The sequence below is a fragment of the Camponotus floridanus genome, unplaced genomic scaffold, assembly GCF_003227725.1.
Source record: "Camponotus floridanus strain SB8 unplaced genomic scaffold, Cflo_v7.5 scaffold18, whole genome shotgun sequence".
Classification (NCBI taxonomy): Eukaryota; Metazoa; Arthropoda; class Insecta; order Hymenoptera; family Formicidae; genus Camponotus; species Camponotus floridanus.
In genome coordinates, this window is record NW_020229303.1 from 349,150 (window position 1) to 368,162 (window position 19,013).

General features: G+C 44.5%; 2 protein-coding genes across 2 annotated transcripts; both read left to right on the forward strand.

The window, feature by feature from the left end:
• Nucleotides 1-794: 794 nt before the first annotated feature.
• LOC105255503 lies at nucleotides 795-10,160 on the forward strand. The gene is made up of 6 exons (XM_025407509.1): nucleotides 795-4,219; nucleotides 4,927-5,435; nucleotides 5,636-5,780; nucleotides 5,964-6,142; nucleotides 6,962-7,099; nucleotides 7,187-10,160. Exons 1-6 carry the CDS (start codon nucleotides 4,027-4,029, stop codon nucleotides 7,700-7,702), a joined length of 1,680 nt encoding a protein of 559 aa, XP_025263294.1. The 5' UTR covers nucleotides 795-4,026; the 3' UTR covers nucleotides 7,703-10,160.
• A 3,378-nt stretch (nucleotides 10,161-13,538) lies between these two features.
• Nucleotides 13,539-19,002, forward strand: LOC105255484 (brachyury protein homolog). The gene is made up of 6 exons (XM_011264783.3): nucleotides 13,539-14,272; nucleotides 15,468-15,563; nucleotides 16,677-16,920; nucleotides 17,058-17,211; nucleotides 17,322-17,519; nucleotides 17,788-19,002. The coding sequence occupies exons 1-6, from the start codon at nucleotides 13,956-13,958 to the stop codon at nucleotides 18,672-18,674; spliced, it is 1,896 nt and encodes a 631-aa protein (XP_011263085.1). The 5' UTR covers nucleotides 13,539-13,955; the 3' UTR covers nucleotides 18,675-19,002.
• Nucleotides 19,003-19,013: the final 11 nt, after the last annotated feature.

Sequence of the window (19,013 nt, forward strand, 5' to 3'; positions counted from 1 at the left end):
AATTATATTACATATTCTTTTTTACATAACTTTGAAATAATTTTTTCTGATAGAATAAGCATAAAAAATCAAGCGCGATACAATTAAATAAATTAAATAAATTCTAATTATGCAGATTAATACTATTCACAATCACCTTATTTTGACGAGTAAATCATCAATATATAAATAATACTAATCGGGATATATTTGATAAATACGCGACAATAATTATAAAAATTAAATCGAGAGCGAGTGTATAATCGTATCCTCGTCGATTGATTGCCTTCAACGCTTTATGATTTATCGTAACGATATTAAACTTCACTTCTCCCATTTTCAAGTTTTATCACATCATCCCGGCTTTTTCGAAACGCTCGCTCGCAACAGGCACCGGCGCAATTCTCTCGTCCTCGTTTTCAACCATCCGCCGATAATGTAATCGATGCCAATTTCAGTCGCGGGGAGGAAGGAGAGTGAAGGAAGGGGGGGGGAAGGGGGAGGTCGGGCGTCCGTCCCGAGTGGTCAATTAAGATCACCGGGAAGCGGCGAGACCGCATCGATGCGTTCTGCGCCGTCGGACATCGACGAAACGCGTCGACCGAATTCACGTGCATCTGCGCGCGTGCGAAATGCGGAGAGCGAGGGTGGACCGGCAGAGGGGGGAGGGGGCGAGGGTGGCCGGCGAAGAGCGAGAGGGTCGCTACCGAGGGGGAGGGTCGAGGAGCGAGAGAAAGAGAGAAGCGAGGGATGGGAGAGAGCAAAGGGGGTGGCTGGCGCGCAGTAGGTCGCGCCGAGAGAAGCCGTCAAAATGTCGAGGCCCCTGCATCCAGGCGGTGCACGACGAGCCGACGGTGGAGTGTCGCGGCGTGCACCGGGCTGATCGCCGGTCATCGATCCACACCGACGTGAACGCCGATGGGAGCGAGAGAGAGGGCGAGAGGCGCGGGAGAGGGTGAGGGGAGCAAAGGGGTGTCGGGCGCGCGAAGAGGGAGGCTCGTCGATGCGTTGTTCTCGGATCGTTCTCGATGCGCGTGGATCAGCAAAACGATGATAATGGGAGAATATTTAATCGGCGGCGCGCGGCGACGCGATTAATCTCGGTCGCGCGAAACGCGACGAAACGCGCCGTCGCGCCTGCCGACGCGCGAAACTGCCTGTGCGCGAATGAGGCCGAAGGGGTGGAGAGAGAGAGAGAGAGAGAAAATCGAGGATTTTGCTCGTCAGATTGATGTAGGATATCGTCGGGCATGGACAAGCGTGCGAGACAATTAGGGGAAAGTAATCGGGGAATTGGGAAATTGCGCTGAATGGACGCGTCGTGCATAATTCCGCAATAATGAGACATATGTCGAGCGTCTGGCGCGTTGCTCGACTAACGCGGATACAGCCGCTCCGATCGACGCGGCTTCGAGTTAATCCTCTTCGATCGCTCCGCCGCTCTCTCCGGAACGATCCTCCGCGCTCCGGTCGAAGCGACGCACCCTCAAATCCGACAACCGGGAGTGAGAGACGAATTATCGACTCGCGCGAGGCGAGGCGAGGCGAGGCGAACGCCGTACGCCGCTTGCGGAACTGCGTCGATGCGAGAGCATTGCACGAGGGTGCTCCGGCTTGAAGCCGTTGAAGAAGGCAACGACGGTGGAAGAGAAGAGGAGAATCCCGCCGGCACCCCTCGTCCCTCTTCCTCCACCTTGCCCTATCAGTGGCGGATTTAGAGCCTGGGAAACCCCGAGCGAGACAATATCAAGTCTACGCGCATAATTACGATAATCTCTTCTATTTACGCCACTAATGATTCCAAAATCAAGATGACGTCAACCTCAGAGATCGTCATTTATCATCGAAAAGATACATCTGCGAGAGACATATGATTACGCGACGATAATCCCCAAGAGGGTGCACCCGTGGAATAAAATGCGGAACCCTCCTTGGTCGTTTATCGATAAATCCGCCACTGTTTTCTCCACCTGCGAGCCCCCCGTCCCGCGGCGCACCTCGCGACGCCCGCGAAGAGGGTGGGGTAGGCGCCCTCCACGCTCGTGCATCCCCTTTCGCGGCACTCCGGCTCGTCGATGACGAAACGCACGTAAATTCGTCGCGGCGCCGCCGCCGCCACCACCGTCACCGTCGCCGCCGCCGCGGCCGCTGCCGCCGGGTGAAATCAGTGCGACCCAAGTGCACCGCGAGGGAAGAACGCGGGGCCTCCCGTGTTCCCGCTTGCGGCACGCGCGCGCGCGCGTCCGCCCGCCTCTTCGTAACGTGTCCGTTTTCTCTCTTTCTCCCTCTCGCCGCGCGAGTGACAGCGTGACACAGACGGCGGGATAACAGACAAGTAAATGGGTCGTTGCGCGCCCCCAAAATCGAGAGCGAAACGCACCGAAGCGGGGCTCGAAAGCGCGCTCCTTTGCTTATCGTAGTAAATAGAAGCGCGGTGATCGTTGTGATAATAGCGTAGATAGATATTTATCGGAAAACAAGAGAGAAACGATATGTAATTAGCAAAGGAGCGTACTTGGTAACTTGAAAATTGATTAGGATCCTCTCTCTCTCTTCGTAAAAGAGGAACTTCGGGAGAAAGATAAATAACGACGAGTATTTCGCGGGGAAATGAAAGCGTGGAAAATCGCGTCTCCGAACCGACTAATCGATGTGCGTCGCGTGGACTAGGTCAAGTGACTAATTAACAGTGAGAGCAAATTAGAGCGGGCGTCAACGGAAAGACGAAGGCGTTCCACGACAGTTTTGCGAGCCGAAACGAACCGTCAATCTTTCGCGAGGAAGATCCAATCGATCGAAACGAGAAAAAAAAAAAAAGAAAGAATCCAAACGAAAAGATCGAGTTCGTCGACGACGCGAAAGAAGGCCGCGCTCGCTCGTCGGAGTAAAAGTGCGCAAGACGTGCAGCAGGTGCAACGGGAGCGCAGCTTCTGTCATCGATCTCGCCGCGGCTGCAGCGAGCATGGCGCGGCCCACCGGACACGCCGGATCGCGACCGCGCGCGAACTCGCGACGATTTGTCGTTGACGTTGCGCGCGCGGCGATCGACGGCGTCCGGGGGTTGACAGTCGGCGCGATCGGCGATCGCGACGCGCACTGATTCCGGCGAGTCGATCATCCCCGAAGACGATGGCAGCGACGACGACGACGACGACGAGGAGGAGGTCGGCGTCGACGGAACCGCGAACGCTGAATCTTCCCGATGGAATGCGGGAGATGGATCGAACGATGCCTCCTGACTGTCGCACGGCCCACCCACGTAAGCGTCCGGCGACCTCGCAGTGAGGACGAGGAGTCCTTCCGACGCTGTAGAACGCAGAGACTGGAGGAACGCCGGTCGCGCGCGGCCAGTGTTTATATTCGCGAGAGGCGCGAGACGCGGACCCGCGAAATCGAGATATCGATCGGGCTCCCTCGCGGGGAGCGCGACTCTCTCGCCGACGAGTATTGGTGCGATCGCGCGTCTCGTTTCTTTCCCGCGCGTTCGGTGCGCTTGGACTCTCGAAAGACCTGAAGGCGCGAGGGCTGAAGTTTTGTCGAGCGTGTCGACTGGCGAAGAGCGCGAGATTGGCCAAGATCCCAGCATCATTCGCGTCGTTACACCGAGTGTTTACATATCTGTGTTTACATCTCTGTACGATGCGTAAAGTCGCCAAGACTCGACGAGGATTCCCACAGACCCTCCTTTAGACACTAAGACAATAGAAAGGAAATATACATGTGCGAATTAATATCGAGATTGATCAAGATGTCGAGCAGTCGCCAAGTCCGACTAACTTTGATGATTCGCGTGCTATCATGAAAAGTACCAACAGCGCAATTTTCGGGAACATCGAGGGAAAATATTTCAGAGACGCGTTCGTCGATCAAAGTATCAGAGCTTGGTCTTTGGATGTTCACGTTGCGATACATTGTAGCCGAGATGGATCTAGATTGAGCTCTCTCACTTGGATGTCTAACATAAGCCCGACGAGAGAAGCGTAGCCTAAGCGTGTCGCTGGCAGACGAGATCTAGATCGATACGTAAGGAATCATAATCGCGCAGAGATGGACTGCTGCAATTACATCGAGGCTTACGCGGCAGGTAGTCACTTTTATCAGCAGCAGCAGCAACAGCAGCAGTACTTTTGTTACGATAATGGTAGCGCGGCGTACGGCGGCTACGAAACCGCGCCGATCTCTAACGCGATCGACATTAACGCTCGATACAACGGGACGATACCTTCCACATATCCGACAGGTAGATTACCGCAAAAAATGTAAAATGCAATATGCATCGGTCATTCACCATAATCTTGCTTTAAACACATTACATACATATAAACTATGTGAACAATAGATAATTATGTTGTTTCCTTTTTGTTCCTCGAAATGATTGTTTAATAAAAAATGTCTAAAAAATGTAGGCATTTAAATATAAAATAAAAAAATATCTATAAGTACAGGGCAAAAAATATAATATTGAAAAATATTTGATTTCAAAATTAATTAAATTGCTAGATGCTGGGGAAATTTGAAAATTTCTTGGCATTTTTGAATTTTCAGAAAAAATAAAATCCTAAAAGTTATCTACAAGTATAGGACAAAAAAATATAATATTAAAAAAGTATTTGATTTCAAAATTAATTGAATTGTTAGATGCTGGGGAAATTTGAAAATTTCTCTACATTTTTGAATTTTTAGAGAAAATAAAATCCTAGAAAATTAAAAAACAACTAATTCAACGCGATTTATTACGCATACATGATGAGATTTCAACATGCATGCGTCATAACACGTCTTAAAGATCTTCTGAAAAATCTCGCCTCTTTCGATATCTTCTAAAAATTCATCAAAGTGGTATTCTCTCTTTTCTGTATTACATGTAAATATTCGAGGACAGGCCACAAGAGACTCAGCGTGACGTTTCTTTCGTGTTAATAACGATCCCGTGTATGTTTTCCGCAGATTACGTGTACAACCCAAAGGAGGCGAGGTTGCGAAAGGCGATGCGCGAGCAGACTCGCGAGCTGTCGCGCCGATCAATCCTGCAGAGCGCGATCGCGAACGCAAACGCGCGCACGATCGGCGGCGGCGCGTCCGCGATTTCCGGCGAATTCCTCAACCAACATCACCGTTTCGATTGCGCGTCCGTGCCCATGGGTCCGAACGTGAGTCCCCATCAGGAGTCCTGGTACCAGGCCGCGAATCGCGGCCTGAAACCGACGCACTCGCCGCGAATCGGCGACTGGTACGGAAACGTGTGCGGCGATCCGATCGAGAGGCTCCAGGCGATGGGCGCGATGCATCAGCAGCAACGCGATCTCGACAAGCCCATCAAGGACCAAAGAAATCAGGCGTTTGCCTCCAACGGCTACTCGCCGGATATCGCGGCTGCGGAGAGGGAGATTCGACGGCAGGAATCCGCTGCGGAGTACGCCGATTTTGTCGACGGCCAGAAGTGGCATCCTTATCAAGTAATCGCTTTCGATTTTGACACATAAATATTTCGTTTATTAATTTTTTTTACTTTTTTTTAATACGATTTCTGGGCCTTTCGTGAATAAAGTCGAGGCGCTTTTTAATTTCTGTGTACTTTATGTAGCGAAATATGAACAGGCAGTTTTCTCGCTAGATTGTCACGTTTGCGAAAATCGCCTGATATGTCTGATTGCAGAATAGCGTGAGCCCTCATCCACATCCGAGGACGCCGCATCCGTCACCGCAAATGGGTGGCATTCTTCACCCGAATGTCCAGAATACAAACGCGCATGGACACACGCACGGTCCATGGGGCCAATTTTGCCCGGGCGTGCTACCACGTAAGTCTTACGTCCAATTTATTCTTCCATGTCGCGCGTAATTTTATCGTTTAATTCATAACATTAATCATGCGTGTTTACGCGCGAAATAATTGCATTAATCGAGCGGTGTGTCGCGTGTAATATCTACGAAATATCTTGTACGATCTGTTTTTCTCTTCGTTATACGACATGTTGTTTTAGATGTCCCGCTCGTGGCCCACAACGCGACGATTCGAGGTCCGCGACATGCAGTTTTCTTACGGGATCGTACGCCAACCAGGCACTGCGCGTTTTCGGAAGATGCGTCGCAGATGAGTTACGCTCCGAGAAAATTAAACATTGATAACATCCGCGCGTCTTATCCGTTACCGGAGCATCAGGTATACAAAAATGAATACTGCATTATTCCTCAGTAAAGTGTTGATAAAATAATTTTACATAGCACGAATAGATATTATAAATTACAGCAAAAAAAATAGCGCACTGAGAAAAAAATCTGGTTGCATTAATTAGAATTCTGGTAGATTCAACCAGTATGTCTGTTGGAAAATGGACAAACCAGAATTCTTGTAGGAATTATCAGATGAATCTGATTAATTTCTTCCTGTTAAATTTATCAAATTTTCTGGTTAATAATACTAAAAATTTTGTCCATCTAATCTCAAAAGTCTGCTTAATATTCTGAATTCCAACAAGATTATTGGATAAATTCAATCCAGATTATTGAATAAATTATTTTCAATTCAGTTTGTCAGAAATTAAACCGATAAACAGTAATGCAAGAAGAGGATGCAGCTTAAACACACACAATCAGAGAGCTAGTGTCCTCTTTCTGGTACTACTGTTCATAAGAGAAAAAAAATATACTTTGGATTTAACGTTAATATTAGTTCTTTATATACATTTCATGGCAAATATTGAATACGAGTTAAGTTAAGAAGCAAGCAAAGAAATTAATGTAACAAGAAATTTTATAGATTCAACCAGAAAATAAATCTATTAAATGTTCTAGTTATAAAAAAATCGAGTCTTATCATGATAACTAGAAATTCTTGTTTGATTTAACCCAAATGCCTTCAATCATATACGGTCTTGTTGGTACAATCAAACGATTTTTCTCAGTGCGGAAAATTGCGACTCCGTCAAACTTTATATCAATTTAATCTCCCCCGAGAATCAATATCGAATTATCTATACAGATGCCAAGATTGCTGGACTCATCCGTGGACTCCGTCATAGACTCGACGACGACGATGAATCGGCGCGAGGAGGACGACGGGACCAGATGGGAGGCAAACTCCGGAGTATCTCTCGACGAACTCGTGCCAACCTCTACGGTACAACCCCCGCAATATTGCATTCTCCCGCAAACACCTGTTTCACCCATCACAATTACAATTCACCAATAACCGCGCCAATTTCAGCCGCAGGAAGGCACAGTTTCCCGCGAGAAGGAGCAGCGCGAGTCCCGGCACTCGAGCGAGCGATTCGAGGCGAAGAGGAGGCCCGTATCCAAGCAGCCGCTCCCAGGCTTCCACCAGGCCTTCGGCTCCACGGAGATCGGCAGATTCTCCCGATCCGAGTTCTTCGTCAACATGGTGGGCGAGACCGGCACCGGTGGCGGCAGCGGAGGCGGCGGGGACGCCGGCGACGACGGCGGCGACGACGGCGACGTAAGTAAGGAACGTCCGCCGCCGGAGGCGACGGGGAGCGCGGCCGCGGCCGCGGCCGCGGCTGCGGCGGCCGCGACGGCCGCGACCGCGGCTACGGCGGCGACGGCCGCTGCAGCGGCGGCCGCCGCGGCCGTCGCGGCCACCACGTCCTCGAAGATCTTCGACGCCGAGGATGGCCAGGCTTACGCCGTCGGCGCTTACTGCGGACAGCCGGCGGCGCCGCGCTGGCACAGTCCGCACGTAGGTGCTATAGGTAGCGAAATTTAAGCGGTCTGGCGTATCGTCTCGGCGACATTCGTCCTCCCTCGTCGCTTTCTTCGAAGGTGCCGCGAGGTTTTGGGGAAAATTGATAGAATTTTTTTGTTATAATTGGAAGGGTTTACGTCCAATATTTGTTAGCGTCGTTTCCGAGGAATTATGACGAATGCCACTGATGCGATACGGAGTACCGCCCGCGGATCGACTCCAGGAGGACGTTGTTCTTGTCTTTTCTTAGGCTAAAGCGGTTCCCGTAGCTTTCCGACGCGTGACAGATTGCGATGAGGTTGAACGGCAGTATATTGCATTTCCGATAGATATAAGTTACGAGTGTAACGTTATGGTAGTTTTGATGTGTAGCAGATTTCAGTGACGAAGAAGTGTCCATACTTTGTGTTACATATGCCAATGAAGGAGACTCATTCAGAAATTGCAACCGCTACAGTTTGCTGCGTGCATTTGAATTTTTAAAACCCTCGCAAGACTCTTACACGTGACAATGACATTTCCGATAATTAATAGAATCGTCTCTTATAATATTAGATATTGAGCTGGTAATTATATCGGCTTCAATTCCTGGACTTGTCTCCGATAACGAAACCTCTGTCGAAACCTATAGCGCCGCTCGGAAAGGAAAAGCGGGACACGCGTGTCATGCGTAGCGAATGCAAGTGCATCGATTAGCGAAAGCTGTCGGGGATCGATGTTGGCGTACGAAACGTCCCGACAAACTGCGAACGTTCGTCGAGATTGTGCCTTCCAGAGGATCGGGGACGCGTCGGGGAGTTCTCGTCGAGTTCTCTCGCCTTATCGAGAATCAAAGCAGAGCACGATACACCGCGTCTCGTATGCCAAAAGGAAGATGTAATCAAAAATAATTAATGCCGAGATGATCCGTAGTCGATCGGCACCTTCCATCACTGTTGTTAGATGCCGTCGGTGTTATTTACGTCGACGAGAGCGATTATACATATAAATATAAATATATATAAATATATATATATATATATATATATATATATATATAATACTCGTGTGTAATATGTGAAGGAACGAATACGCGCGACGAAGAGAATAAGTTATTTAGTAGATTCTTTAGATGAGTACGTATTGCCGCGCGGAGAAACGATCAAATAAAAGTGATACACGCCTGCGAGCGTTAGAAGCCGGAAAGTCGAAACGTTTTTCCGCTTCTGGAAAATAATTGCGAAGGGATAATGCACGGTGGTTCGTATTAAGAATCTGCGCCTAGACTTCTTTTAGAGAAAGAGAAAGAAAAAGAATCGACCCTGTTCTGGAATTAATTAACATTTATCAATTATAAACATTTCTTATATATGTTTATATATATTTAGGCAATATATTATAATTTATATATTGCTCATTAAATTTAAAGAGTTAATCAATGCTAAGAGTGTTTTAATTAAGCGGTATATTATATTTTATTTTATTTAAACGCGATTGTATTTAAGCTTGTATATTTATTTCTCGTTATGTCAATCTCGCATACTCTATTTTGTCCAATGATTCAATAGTGTTTCGCTGGCAGATTATTAATACGCGCTAATATCTGTAACTTGCGTCTAGTCTACTGACCAGTTAATTCGGGATAAATTCGTGCCGGATACCCTGTACCTATGATGGGACCAAATTACGAGAAACTTTTATGTCGCGTTCACCGTCGCGCTTACGTCCTACGATGTATGGTCGCGTAAAAGAAACCTCCCTCATTCTGTTCGCGCGATCGCTCGCGAGTGAAAAAAAAAATACTTTCCGCTTCGAGAAACGTGGAATATATTCTGCAGAATAAAGCGTGACACATATGAAAGTATATAATATAATTAAAAATATATTCCACTTCTTGCAACGGAGAATAAACATAATCACGCCTTATCAAAAACATATTTAGACAATTGTCGAATCAAAGCGTGCATATAAAAATATCATAACGAAAAAGAATGACGTTATATCCGTAGGACGGAGAGATTGAAGTAATCTAAACTAGATATCGATAGTATTTGACGTCGTAAAGAAATCGTCTTTTTGGCGTCGATGTACTGTGCATATTGAAAGATGCGAGTAACCTTTACAAATAAGGGGGTACTGTTTAATTAATCAGAAGAACGTAAATGTACACTGTGTGATGCGCAATATCATAAGCAACGGTAGCTAAAAAGAGATAAAACAAACCGACCTATAACAGACCTACAACGTTTTATGCGAAATAGGTACCACAAATGTCAAGTTTTTTCCGATGCAGAAAATATTAACGCGCATGCTTTCAAAATAAATAAAAGAAATACAAAGTTGAATTGGCATTTGCGGTATAATCGTCCTGTGATACGAGATGGATGTAAAGATTCATCTCATCGCAAAATGTATGCTTTACTCTCATTCGATTGGGACGATCGCGAGCAGTATGACAAGAATAAACGGATGTCTATGCGACAGTAAAGATAAAATGAAAGAGCCCAGTCTCACTAGTCTTATTTTTCCCAGTTGATCCCAGAAGCCTACCTGACGACTCCCTTGCTGTTTCCCTTTCCATCGACATCCAATAAAATCCTAGGAACCAATGCTTTTCATGGAATCACAGAAAATGGACAACTAGTTTCGCGCATTTTACCCAACGAATGTTGCTGGTTTGCGCAAAGTGGACATGCGATAAATAAGATACCCGACAATCTAGTGGTAAGAATGTTGATATCATCTTAAAATTGAAATTATAATTAATTATATTTTTGCTTCTGATATTTATTTGAATATTGTAATAATTTTGAAATGTTTAATTGAGATTCGATAATGAATTATAATAGACTTATGCAGCTTTATTGGATTATTCTAATGATTCGGACGAAAGAAAATGGATGCGACAGAAGGTGACAATCGCGCATCCGATGGATTTCCCAATTTTGCTCGGTAATCAAAGTATGGATCGCGAAAGAATTATTAGCAATCATGCGCCACGAAATTGTGTCACTGCCAGCGAAGACAAAATTAGGGATCGCGACATTCGACGAGAACAAGGAAGCGAAGCTGTCAACCTGAAGATTGATCGTGATCAGAATTCACTCGTTAGCTTGCATGAATCTGAGAAAAAGAATTGAAATCTATTTATTTTCGCTATAGTTATTTGCAGTGATTTTTTTTTAATATTATTAAAAATTTTTTTCAAATAATTAAGCAATTGATTTTTGCAAATATAATCTCTAAAAATTCTCTCTCTCATTCTTGTTTTTAAATTACCCTGTTACCTTTCGTTCGTTTACAGGATCTTAAATGAATTCATTCGCGATAACGCATAATAAATAACTTTAAACTGTCACAAAAATTTCTAAAAATTCCGCATTACATCTTATCATTGATTTTTAAATACGTCATAAATGCTATAAATTGAACGATGTTTTTTTGACTGAAATTTAAGAAAAACATAATTGAGATTCTGTGAAAGATGATGATATATCTTAACTAATAAAAACCGCCCGTTTTTGACGTTCAACTGTGCACAACTTCCCCTTAGAATGTTCGCTGAGTACAGTTTGTAAATAGATGAATACAAAAGGATAGAGGCAATTTCGGCGCAGTTTATCAAAGCGATCGTAACCACGGCGGCATATCTTGAAACGCGATAAATGAGTTGTCGAATAGAAAAAGAGACCTTCTGATTTGTGTCCAAAGACTACCTAGCGGCAGGTAGCAACAATCAAAGATACCTGTATCGTAAACTACCTCTGCAGTGTTGCAGGCTGCGTAGAAGTTGTCTGGGGTAAAAATTTTTATGACACGCCACCGTGTTGTGGACAGAACAGATGTGAATCTATTCTGGAGGAAATATATCAATTTTCAAATCGTGTAGCAGTGAATTGAGGCGGGCTGCACATCTCAATTGCAGTATATTATATGTAAAAATCAGAGAGAAGAGATGAGAGAAGAGGTTTACGTTAAATAAAAATAATATAATTACAAGATATAAAGAAAAGTTAGATTTTGAACCAAGGTAGAGGACATTAGACATATTTATATAAATCATAAGTAAAAAAAATTATGACAATCGTGAAAAAAAGTATAAGATTCCACGCGAAAAATTGGCTCTCAGCTTCAAATATAGAAAAGTTGCTACTCGCATTCTTGTTTCTAATATAATAAAATTCGCATTCACAATGGTATCATTAAATTGAAACCTAAACAATTATTTTTCTTACAACTATCAGATGCTGCCCAAGGATACACGCGACACTTTCATTTTCGACGGCGAATTTTCGAAAAGATCTCGCCCGGTGTTGATGTCATCGTGCACTTTGTGGCCCAAGGACCAGTGACGTTGTTTTTTACAAATACTGACGGATCCAATCGCGCTGAAAATTGTAATTACCTTTGGCAACCTCGGACCGCCTTCGTTCAATAAAGATGGCTCAGCTCGGCCTCCGGCCGATGTCGCAGCATCAGGACGATCGCGACTCCGTGCTCTCCGCACGAAATTGCTAGCACAAATAACCGATAGGGTTATGGCCGTCTCGCGTCCGCCGATTGCTGTCCGAAACCGTGTGCACGATGGCAAACAAGAAACGGTCCTGCTCAAATATCTACTCGCGATGCCTCGTGCAGCTGGTTGAACGACGCTCTGTTGATTTTTGTCATTTGACTCCAGACAACCAACACGATTCTATCTTCCCGAACGTTTCTCCCGTGATAGACGAGAAGAATTTCATTTTCATAATCGACAAATATCAAAATTGCCGCGAAAGTCAATTCCTTAGAAAGATCTTTTTTCTTTCTGAAAATTTCTTGCCGAAAAATAATGCACATATGTTTTGACATTCTAAATAAATTATGTAAGATTTTTTAAATTTCTGATATTTCGTCATATCTAAATTGCACAAGAAAAAATTATAAAAATTTAGGTGTAATTAGATATAAAATATAATAATAAAAATCTCTATTTTTTGAAGAAAACGTTTAAGGATCAAGTCATCAGTTTTCATCCGTTGCAAAATGAAGAAAAGATATACTCCTGATTCTGTCTTATTTTTTCGGCTAGAATATATATAATCCAGATTAAACATAAGTATTTAGATACAAGTTCTCGATCAACAGCACTCTAAAAGAGAAAATCGATTTCTCGAGTTTTTGGCGGCTCCATCGAGATCCGTTATACCTCGGCAACAAGAGCAGCACTTACTTATCTCACGAGGAACAAATACGTGTCGCATACTTTCCTGAGCGCAACAGACGCAAATATTAACTCGAGGAGGTGACATGTCGCCGCGACTCGATCCGGTATCGCGGCCGCGCGTCTTCTGGATCCGCGCGAGGAGGAACACTTCCTCGCGACCTTGGCAGACTCGGTTCCTCAGCATCGGTCGCGACGTTCATTATCGATCGAGAACAAATCCGAGCCGATCGATCGCGTGAGAAGCGTCGATCAAGGTGGCAAATCACGGCGCGATTCGGGGACCATCACGTGCGAACCCTCGTACATCGTCCGCGAGGACTAATCGAGAGAACCTGCCGACCAACACATGGGCGGACTGGCGAACGTCGCGTTCACCATCGGACTCACCAACCGTGGCGGATTCGTCGAACCGACTCGTTCGACCATTGGTCAAAGAAAGCCGCCGAAGGCGGCACTCTCCCTCGCAACGACCGGACGACCGATCAAACTGTCTTCGACCAATGGACACCGACGTGGTACCCGCCATGCTGCACCCGTGAGCTTCTAATTTAGCGAGTAATTAGCACCCGGCAAACGCGAACGCGACTCGGTCCGGTGCCTACTCTCGAGAAACGGAGAAAGAAAGGACGCGAAGAGAGAACAGAGAGGCAGATATACTGTCGGTCAGTCTTCGGCGAGTCTTCGCCGGCTAGTGTGAAATATCGCGCCCAAGTGTTACGAGCCTACGGTCACGCGGCGCGGCTCCTCGCGATACGGCTATCCTCGGCCGTTGATGGAGACGTCTGAGGTGCCGCGACGAACGACGATTTTCCGTCCCCTTTCGCCAGCTCCCCCCGCCGCCCCCCGTCGTGGGATCGCGTCCGTTTTTCTCGCGGGACATCGCGAATCGATCGCGACATCGACGAGAAAAATAATTCCGAGTCTCGTTCTCACTATCTTTTATTTGAAAAACACATTATACCGCGGTTCTCTCTCTCTCGTTTACCCTTCGAATACGCATTGTCATTCAGAATTCAAAACGCTTTAATTGGTTTTTTGTAAATTCGAATCGAGAGGGCGAAAGGCACGAGGTACCGGAGAACGTTGAAGATGCAATCGGCAAGCGCTCCACGAACGCCTGGTTCTCCAACGCGTTCTTCGTGTCACGAACGCGATCGCGAGCGCGAGAGGGAACGCGAACAGGAGCGGAATCGCGAGCGAGAGCGCGGAAGGCAGAGTCGGACGAGTCCTGAGGAGAATCGAGAGGATCGCGAAGAGCGGGGTGCGATCGCGAGACAGACTCTCGGACCTCCTGCCGCGATCACGGGGAATCAAGGATTGCCGCTGTCCTTGTCGTTGGAGGATCGGGAGCTCTGGACCAGATTCCAGTGCATCACGAACGAGATGATCGTCACGAAAAACGGAAGGTACAGCCATAGACGCACATGTGTTAATTGGAAGGTTAATAAGCATTATTGATCTTGAAGGAGAGATTAGTTTTGACACGCGCGTTATTGAATTTGTAATTTCTTTGTGTTCGTACGCCGCGATAATATGATTTACGAACATTTGAGATGAAAATGATTTCAAGAAGAGATCTTCAGATTTTTGTGTACTTCAAAAAATTGAAATATACATATGAAGATCATCATTGCACAGTTTTTTCATTTATAATGATATCAAAGTCACATAAAACTATTTACGTTTATTGGGAGCAGAGATATTAGTTAGAATGCAAAGTCGGAAATTTAATTCAAAATTGAGAGAGATGATTTCTCTTTGTTTTCTTGATTTAGCTAGTACTTCAGTAGATTTTAATTCTAATTTTATCAACAAGGAAATATCATTGTGAAATAAAACAAAATAAATTGATTGTCAGGTAGCTGCCTTTTAATTTTTACTCCGAAAAGGTAATATCGTAATTTTTACTCCGAAAAGAGAAATATCGTAAATATGCGACATCCAACGTTCTTCATATTCAATCAAAGAGACACACTTTGCTAGCAAAACAAGAATATTAAAAGCATGGTTTAAAAATGTTACGTAGTGAATTTTAAGCAGTTTCTTCTCTTACTTTTTTCTACGTTCCTTTTGACATGTGGCTCTCAATAATTATAGGTTTTTTTCAAATAGTAAAAGAGAAAATTGGAATTGTAATTTGTATAACCTGTCACGAAAACATTTAAAAAAAAATCCACATGCCTGGATATCCATTAATTGCAAGGAAATAAATAATACCAAGCACATAATGCATAATTAGGATACTAAAATAAATGATAAAGATTCGATCCGTAGAAAGAATAGAGTTCTCTGGAATTATTGTGAGAAGATGCCAGCCGTCGGCAATAAAACTTTACGATGCTTACGATCCTCTTGTAAAACGTACTCTTGTCGAGCTGATGCCTGCGAGCGAGCACTTTACCTGCACATCCGCAGTCGACAAACCGTAATCGCTTTTATTAATACGCGGCTTGTAAATGCGCCGAAGACACACTGTCTGCGAGGCGGTTACCTTTTGATCCGCGCCGTGAATCTCGTCGTCGACATTGGTCTCTGAATCTCTGAACTTTACGATCGGTGTCTCATGCAATGGTGTTCCTCATATGTCACTTTCGCCCGTAGGAGGATGTTTCCCGTGGTGAAGGTCGTTGCACGTGGTCTGGAACCGGCGGCCATGTACACGCTGCTACTGGAATTTGTTCAAATCGATCCACACAGGTAATAATCTGATTATTTATTCGTCAAATGTATCAGAAAAATAGCAATCATTATATTTAACTTTTGTCGCAAGTTAAGGACTTTAGAACCTCCCTTTTTAAAATTTTTCACAAAACATATATCGAATGTGCAACTTTATAAAAATCAGACATCATAAAAATTCAATAACGTAAAAAAAAGGCTTCAAGTATTTGATATTGTAACAATTAAAAACGTTCATCAAATAAATATATATATTTTAATGTATATAAAATCTTTACGTGTCCTTTAGGATAAACTTTAATATATTGTACACTTTTATTTCCTCTATCCTGCTTTTTTCCAAGTAAAATGAATTAAACAAGAAAATATATATATTTTTATAAAATACATAATATTTTTATTCTAATATTATATATATTAAAAAAATATTTTTTTCAAACATGAATGAACGTTTCAAACATATTATGTTTTATATTATCTATATTATCTATATGCTATCAATTTTACAATTTTAGATCTTGAATGATTCGCTATTCGCCCGGATCGAGGATTAAGTAACCATTTTTTAGGTAGTAGGGAACTGGAATTGTGCAAATTATAAAATTATGCTAAGAGCAAAATAGAAAGCGCATAGCATCGAAATGTTGCGTAGGCAGTAAACGGATGAGCGGGTTACCGATTTGCGTTGATTTATCTCGCGAGCAGAAAGAACGGGGGGCGCGAAGGACACTAACAGGTCGTAATTACCGTACCCTTTTCGTTCAAGCATCACGTAACGTCGCTAAAGTCGATTCTAAACTTGTTAGAGCGTTATTTTTAACTCGTCGGCGATTCGTCATCGGTGTTGAACGAACTGAGAAGAGCTCATAATAGCTTTCGCAAAACAATCTCAGAAGACGAAAAATAATACAAGAGACATTTTCTGTTGCTGGCGAATTTTCTCAATCAAATTGGCTTACGCAAATTTTCCTATTCACTATTATTTTCACAAAAAAAATATATGTGAAATCTAAACTCATATTTTGAGAGAGAACACATGCATTTTGCTTTTTATCACATTATCACACGTCTACATAAGTCACGAATTAATATAGAGATGAAATTTGTTTTGATTAAATTATATAATATCAGATGGAAGTATGTCAATGGCGAGTGGGTACCAGGAGGAAAGGCGGAAGTTGCTCCGCCTAATCCGATTTATATACATCCGGAGAGTCCGAATTTCGGTGCACATTGGATGAAGGAGGCGGTATCATTCGCCAAGGTCAAGCTAACAAATAAGTCGAATGGCAATGGGCAGATCATGCTGAACTCGTTGCACAAGTATGAACCACGTGTTCATCTGGTCCGAGTGGGTGCCGAGGAGCAGAGAACGGTACGTCTTCCTTTTCTTTTTCCTCGTTTCCTCTTTCTTCCTCAAATTACACACTTATATTTTTATTATTAATGTAATGTGGCGTTTAATCATTTTATTTACACGGGATGCAAATAATGATGTCATCATTCGAGCAGGTTCTCACGTATCGTTTCCCCGAAACGCAATTCATCGCAGTGACAGCGTATCAGAACGAGGAAGTGACGAGTCTGAAGATCAAGTACAATCCTTTCGCGAAGGCATTTCTCGATGCTAAAGAGAGGCCCGCCGATTCACAAACTTATCCTCAATGTAAGTTGATTTATGATATGTATAATAATATATTGAACGCGGAGTGGAAATCGAAATCGAGTCAAATATATTATAATAACAATATTTTTAATAAGATAATATTGTTTCAGATGCGGGTGCATTGTTTTTACCGCAGCCCACGATGGGATATGAGTACAATACTGCATCCGCAATAGCCGTCGCACAAAATCAAGTTTCGGCCTGCGTTAGCAATCACTTTTCCAATTCGTGCACGGTCACCACTTCTGGACACAGGAGCACCTGCAGAGCAGCTCCTTATAGCTTGAGACATAAATATGTCCAAGATGGTACGCAAAATTAAATTATTTATCATTGTTCCTTCGGAATTTTAATCGATCCTTGAAGAAAAACTTTAATTAATTTGCAAGAATCTCTATCTATATAATCATTAAATCTTCTGGACGTCTACTTTTCAAACAATTTTCAATTCAATTTTCCAAATCTCCGTTGAAACCAAAAGCACATATATACTAATGCATACATGTTATCAAAAGTGTAGTACATCTTTTTAAAAGAAATTCTTCCGAGTTACTTTCAATTATCACTTGTGTGCAGAACAACACGCAGACGCATACACGCCGATGCCTCTGTTGCATTCCACGGCTTACGTGACGGCACCGGCTTGGTCGCCTCGCAGTCCGGAATCACTGCAGAATCTCAACTCCACGTGCTTGTCGTCAGCTGCGTCGCAAGAGTGGCCGACATCCCCGTCGCCGTCGCCGACGTCGTCGGCGCACACGGTCCTCGGCAGAGCCGTGGTCGGTACCGCGTCCACGACGACCGTGACCGGATGCACCCTGTACGTACCGTCCCAGGAACAGCACGGACACTGCGTCGACTCGTCCTGGATTCATCCATCCGCGTTGGAACAGCAGCAGCAGCAGCAGTCGCAGCATCAGCAGCAACAGCAATCCTACTTAAATCTAAATCTTCACCTGCACCATCAGATGTCCCCGTACGGTTCCGTTCCGCACACGGGTCTGCATCATGGTCTGCATCCGCAGAGCGGAGATCCCGTCGCTCCGACAGACGCGAGCGAATACGTCCACGAGTATCATCACGCCTCGCCGGTGCAGTCGACCACCCCCGATCAGCACCGTCATCATCATCAGCAGCAGCACCCGCAGCATCACTCCCAAGCGCAGATGTTGCACTTGCAGGCTCTACCGCAGACGGAAACCTCTTCGCCGGTCAGTGTGGAGTACGATAGTCCACCTAAGGAGCACCCTCATATTCCGATGGGTTACCCCGAGCAAACCGCGGACGCCTTGAACGAGGTGCAACCGGACGACGAAAGAAGATACTTGACGGTCGTCGATCGTCATCCTCCCCATCATCTTCATCATCACAATCATCGACAAGATACGGAGATTGCCGGCGAGCAGCCGAACGCTTGGACGCCGTTGACGCCACCCCCGGCACCGCAGACCACCGCCATTTGATTTGAAAATTCAGAAAAATGCTGCATTACGCAGAATTACGCATATTTAAATTTATGCGTGACCATGCGTAAGATTGTCACAGCATTCTTATCGGTGTGACGTGTGATTGCGATGGAAGCTAAGTGTATTAAGCGCGATAGTTAATCAAGAAAATCCTATCGCACGCAATATTGAGAGAGAGAGAGAGAGAGAGAGAGAGAGAGAGAGAGAGAGAAAGAGAGAGAGATATTAAAATATCAAATCGTATCAATCCGTCCTAAATAATGTAGTATTTCGATTATTTTTAATCAATTGCGAATATTGTTAGTAATGCTATGTCAAGTATATCAAGAGAAAATA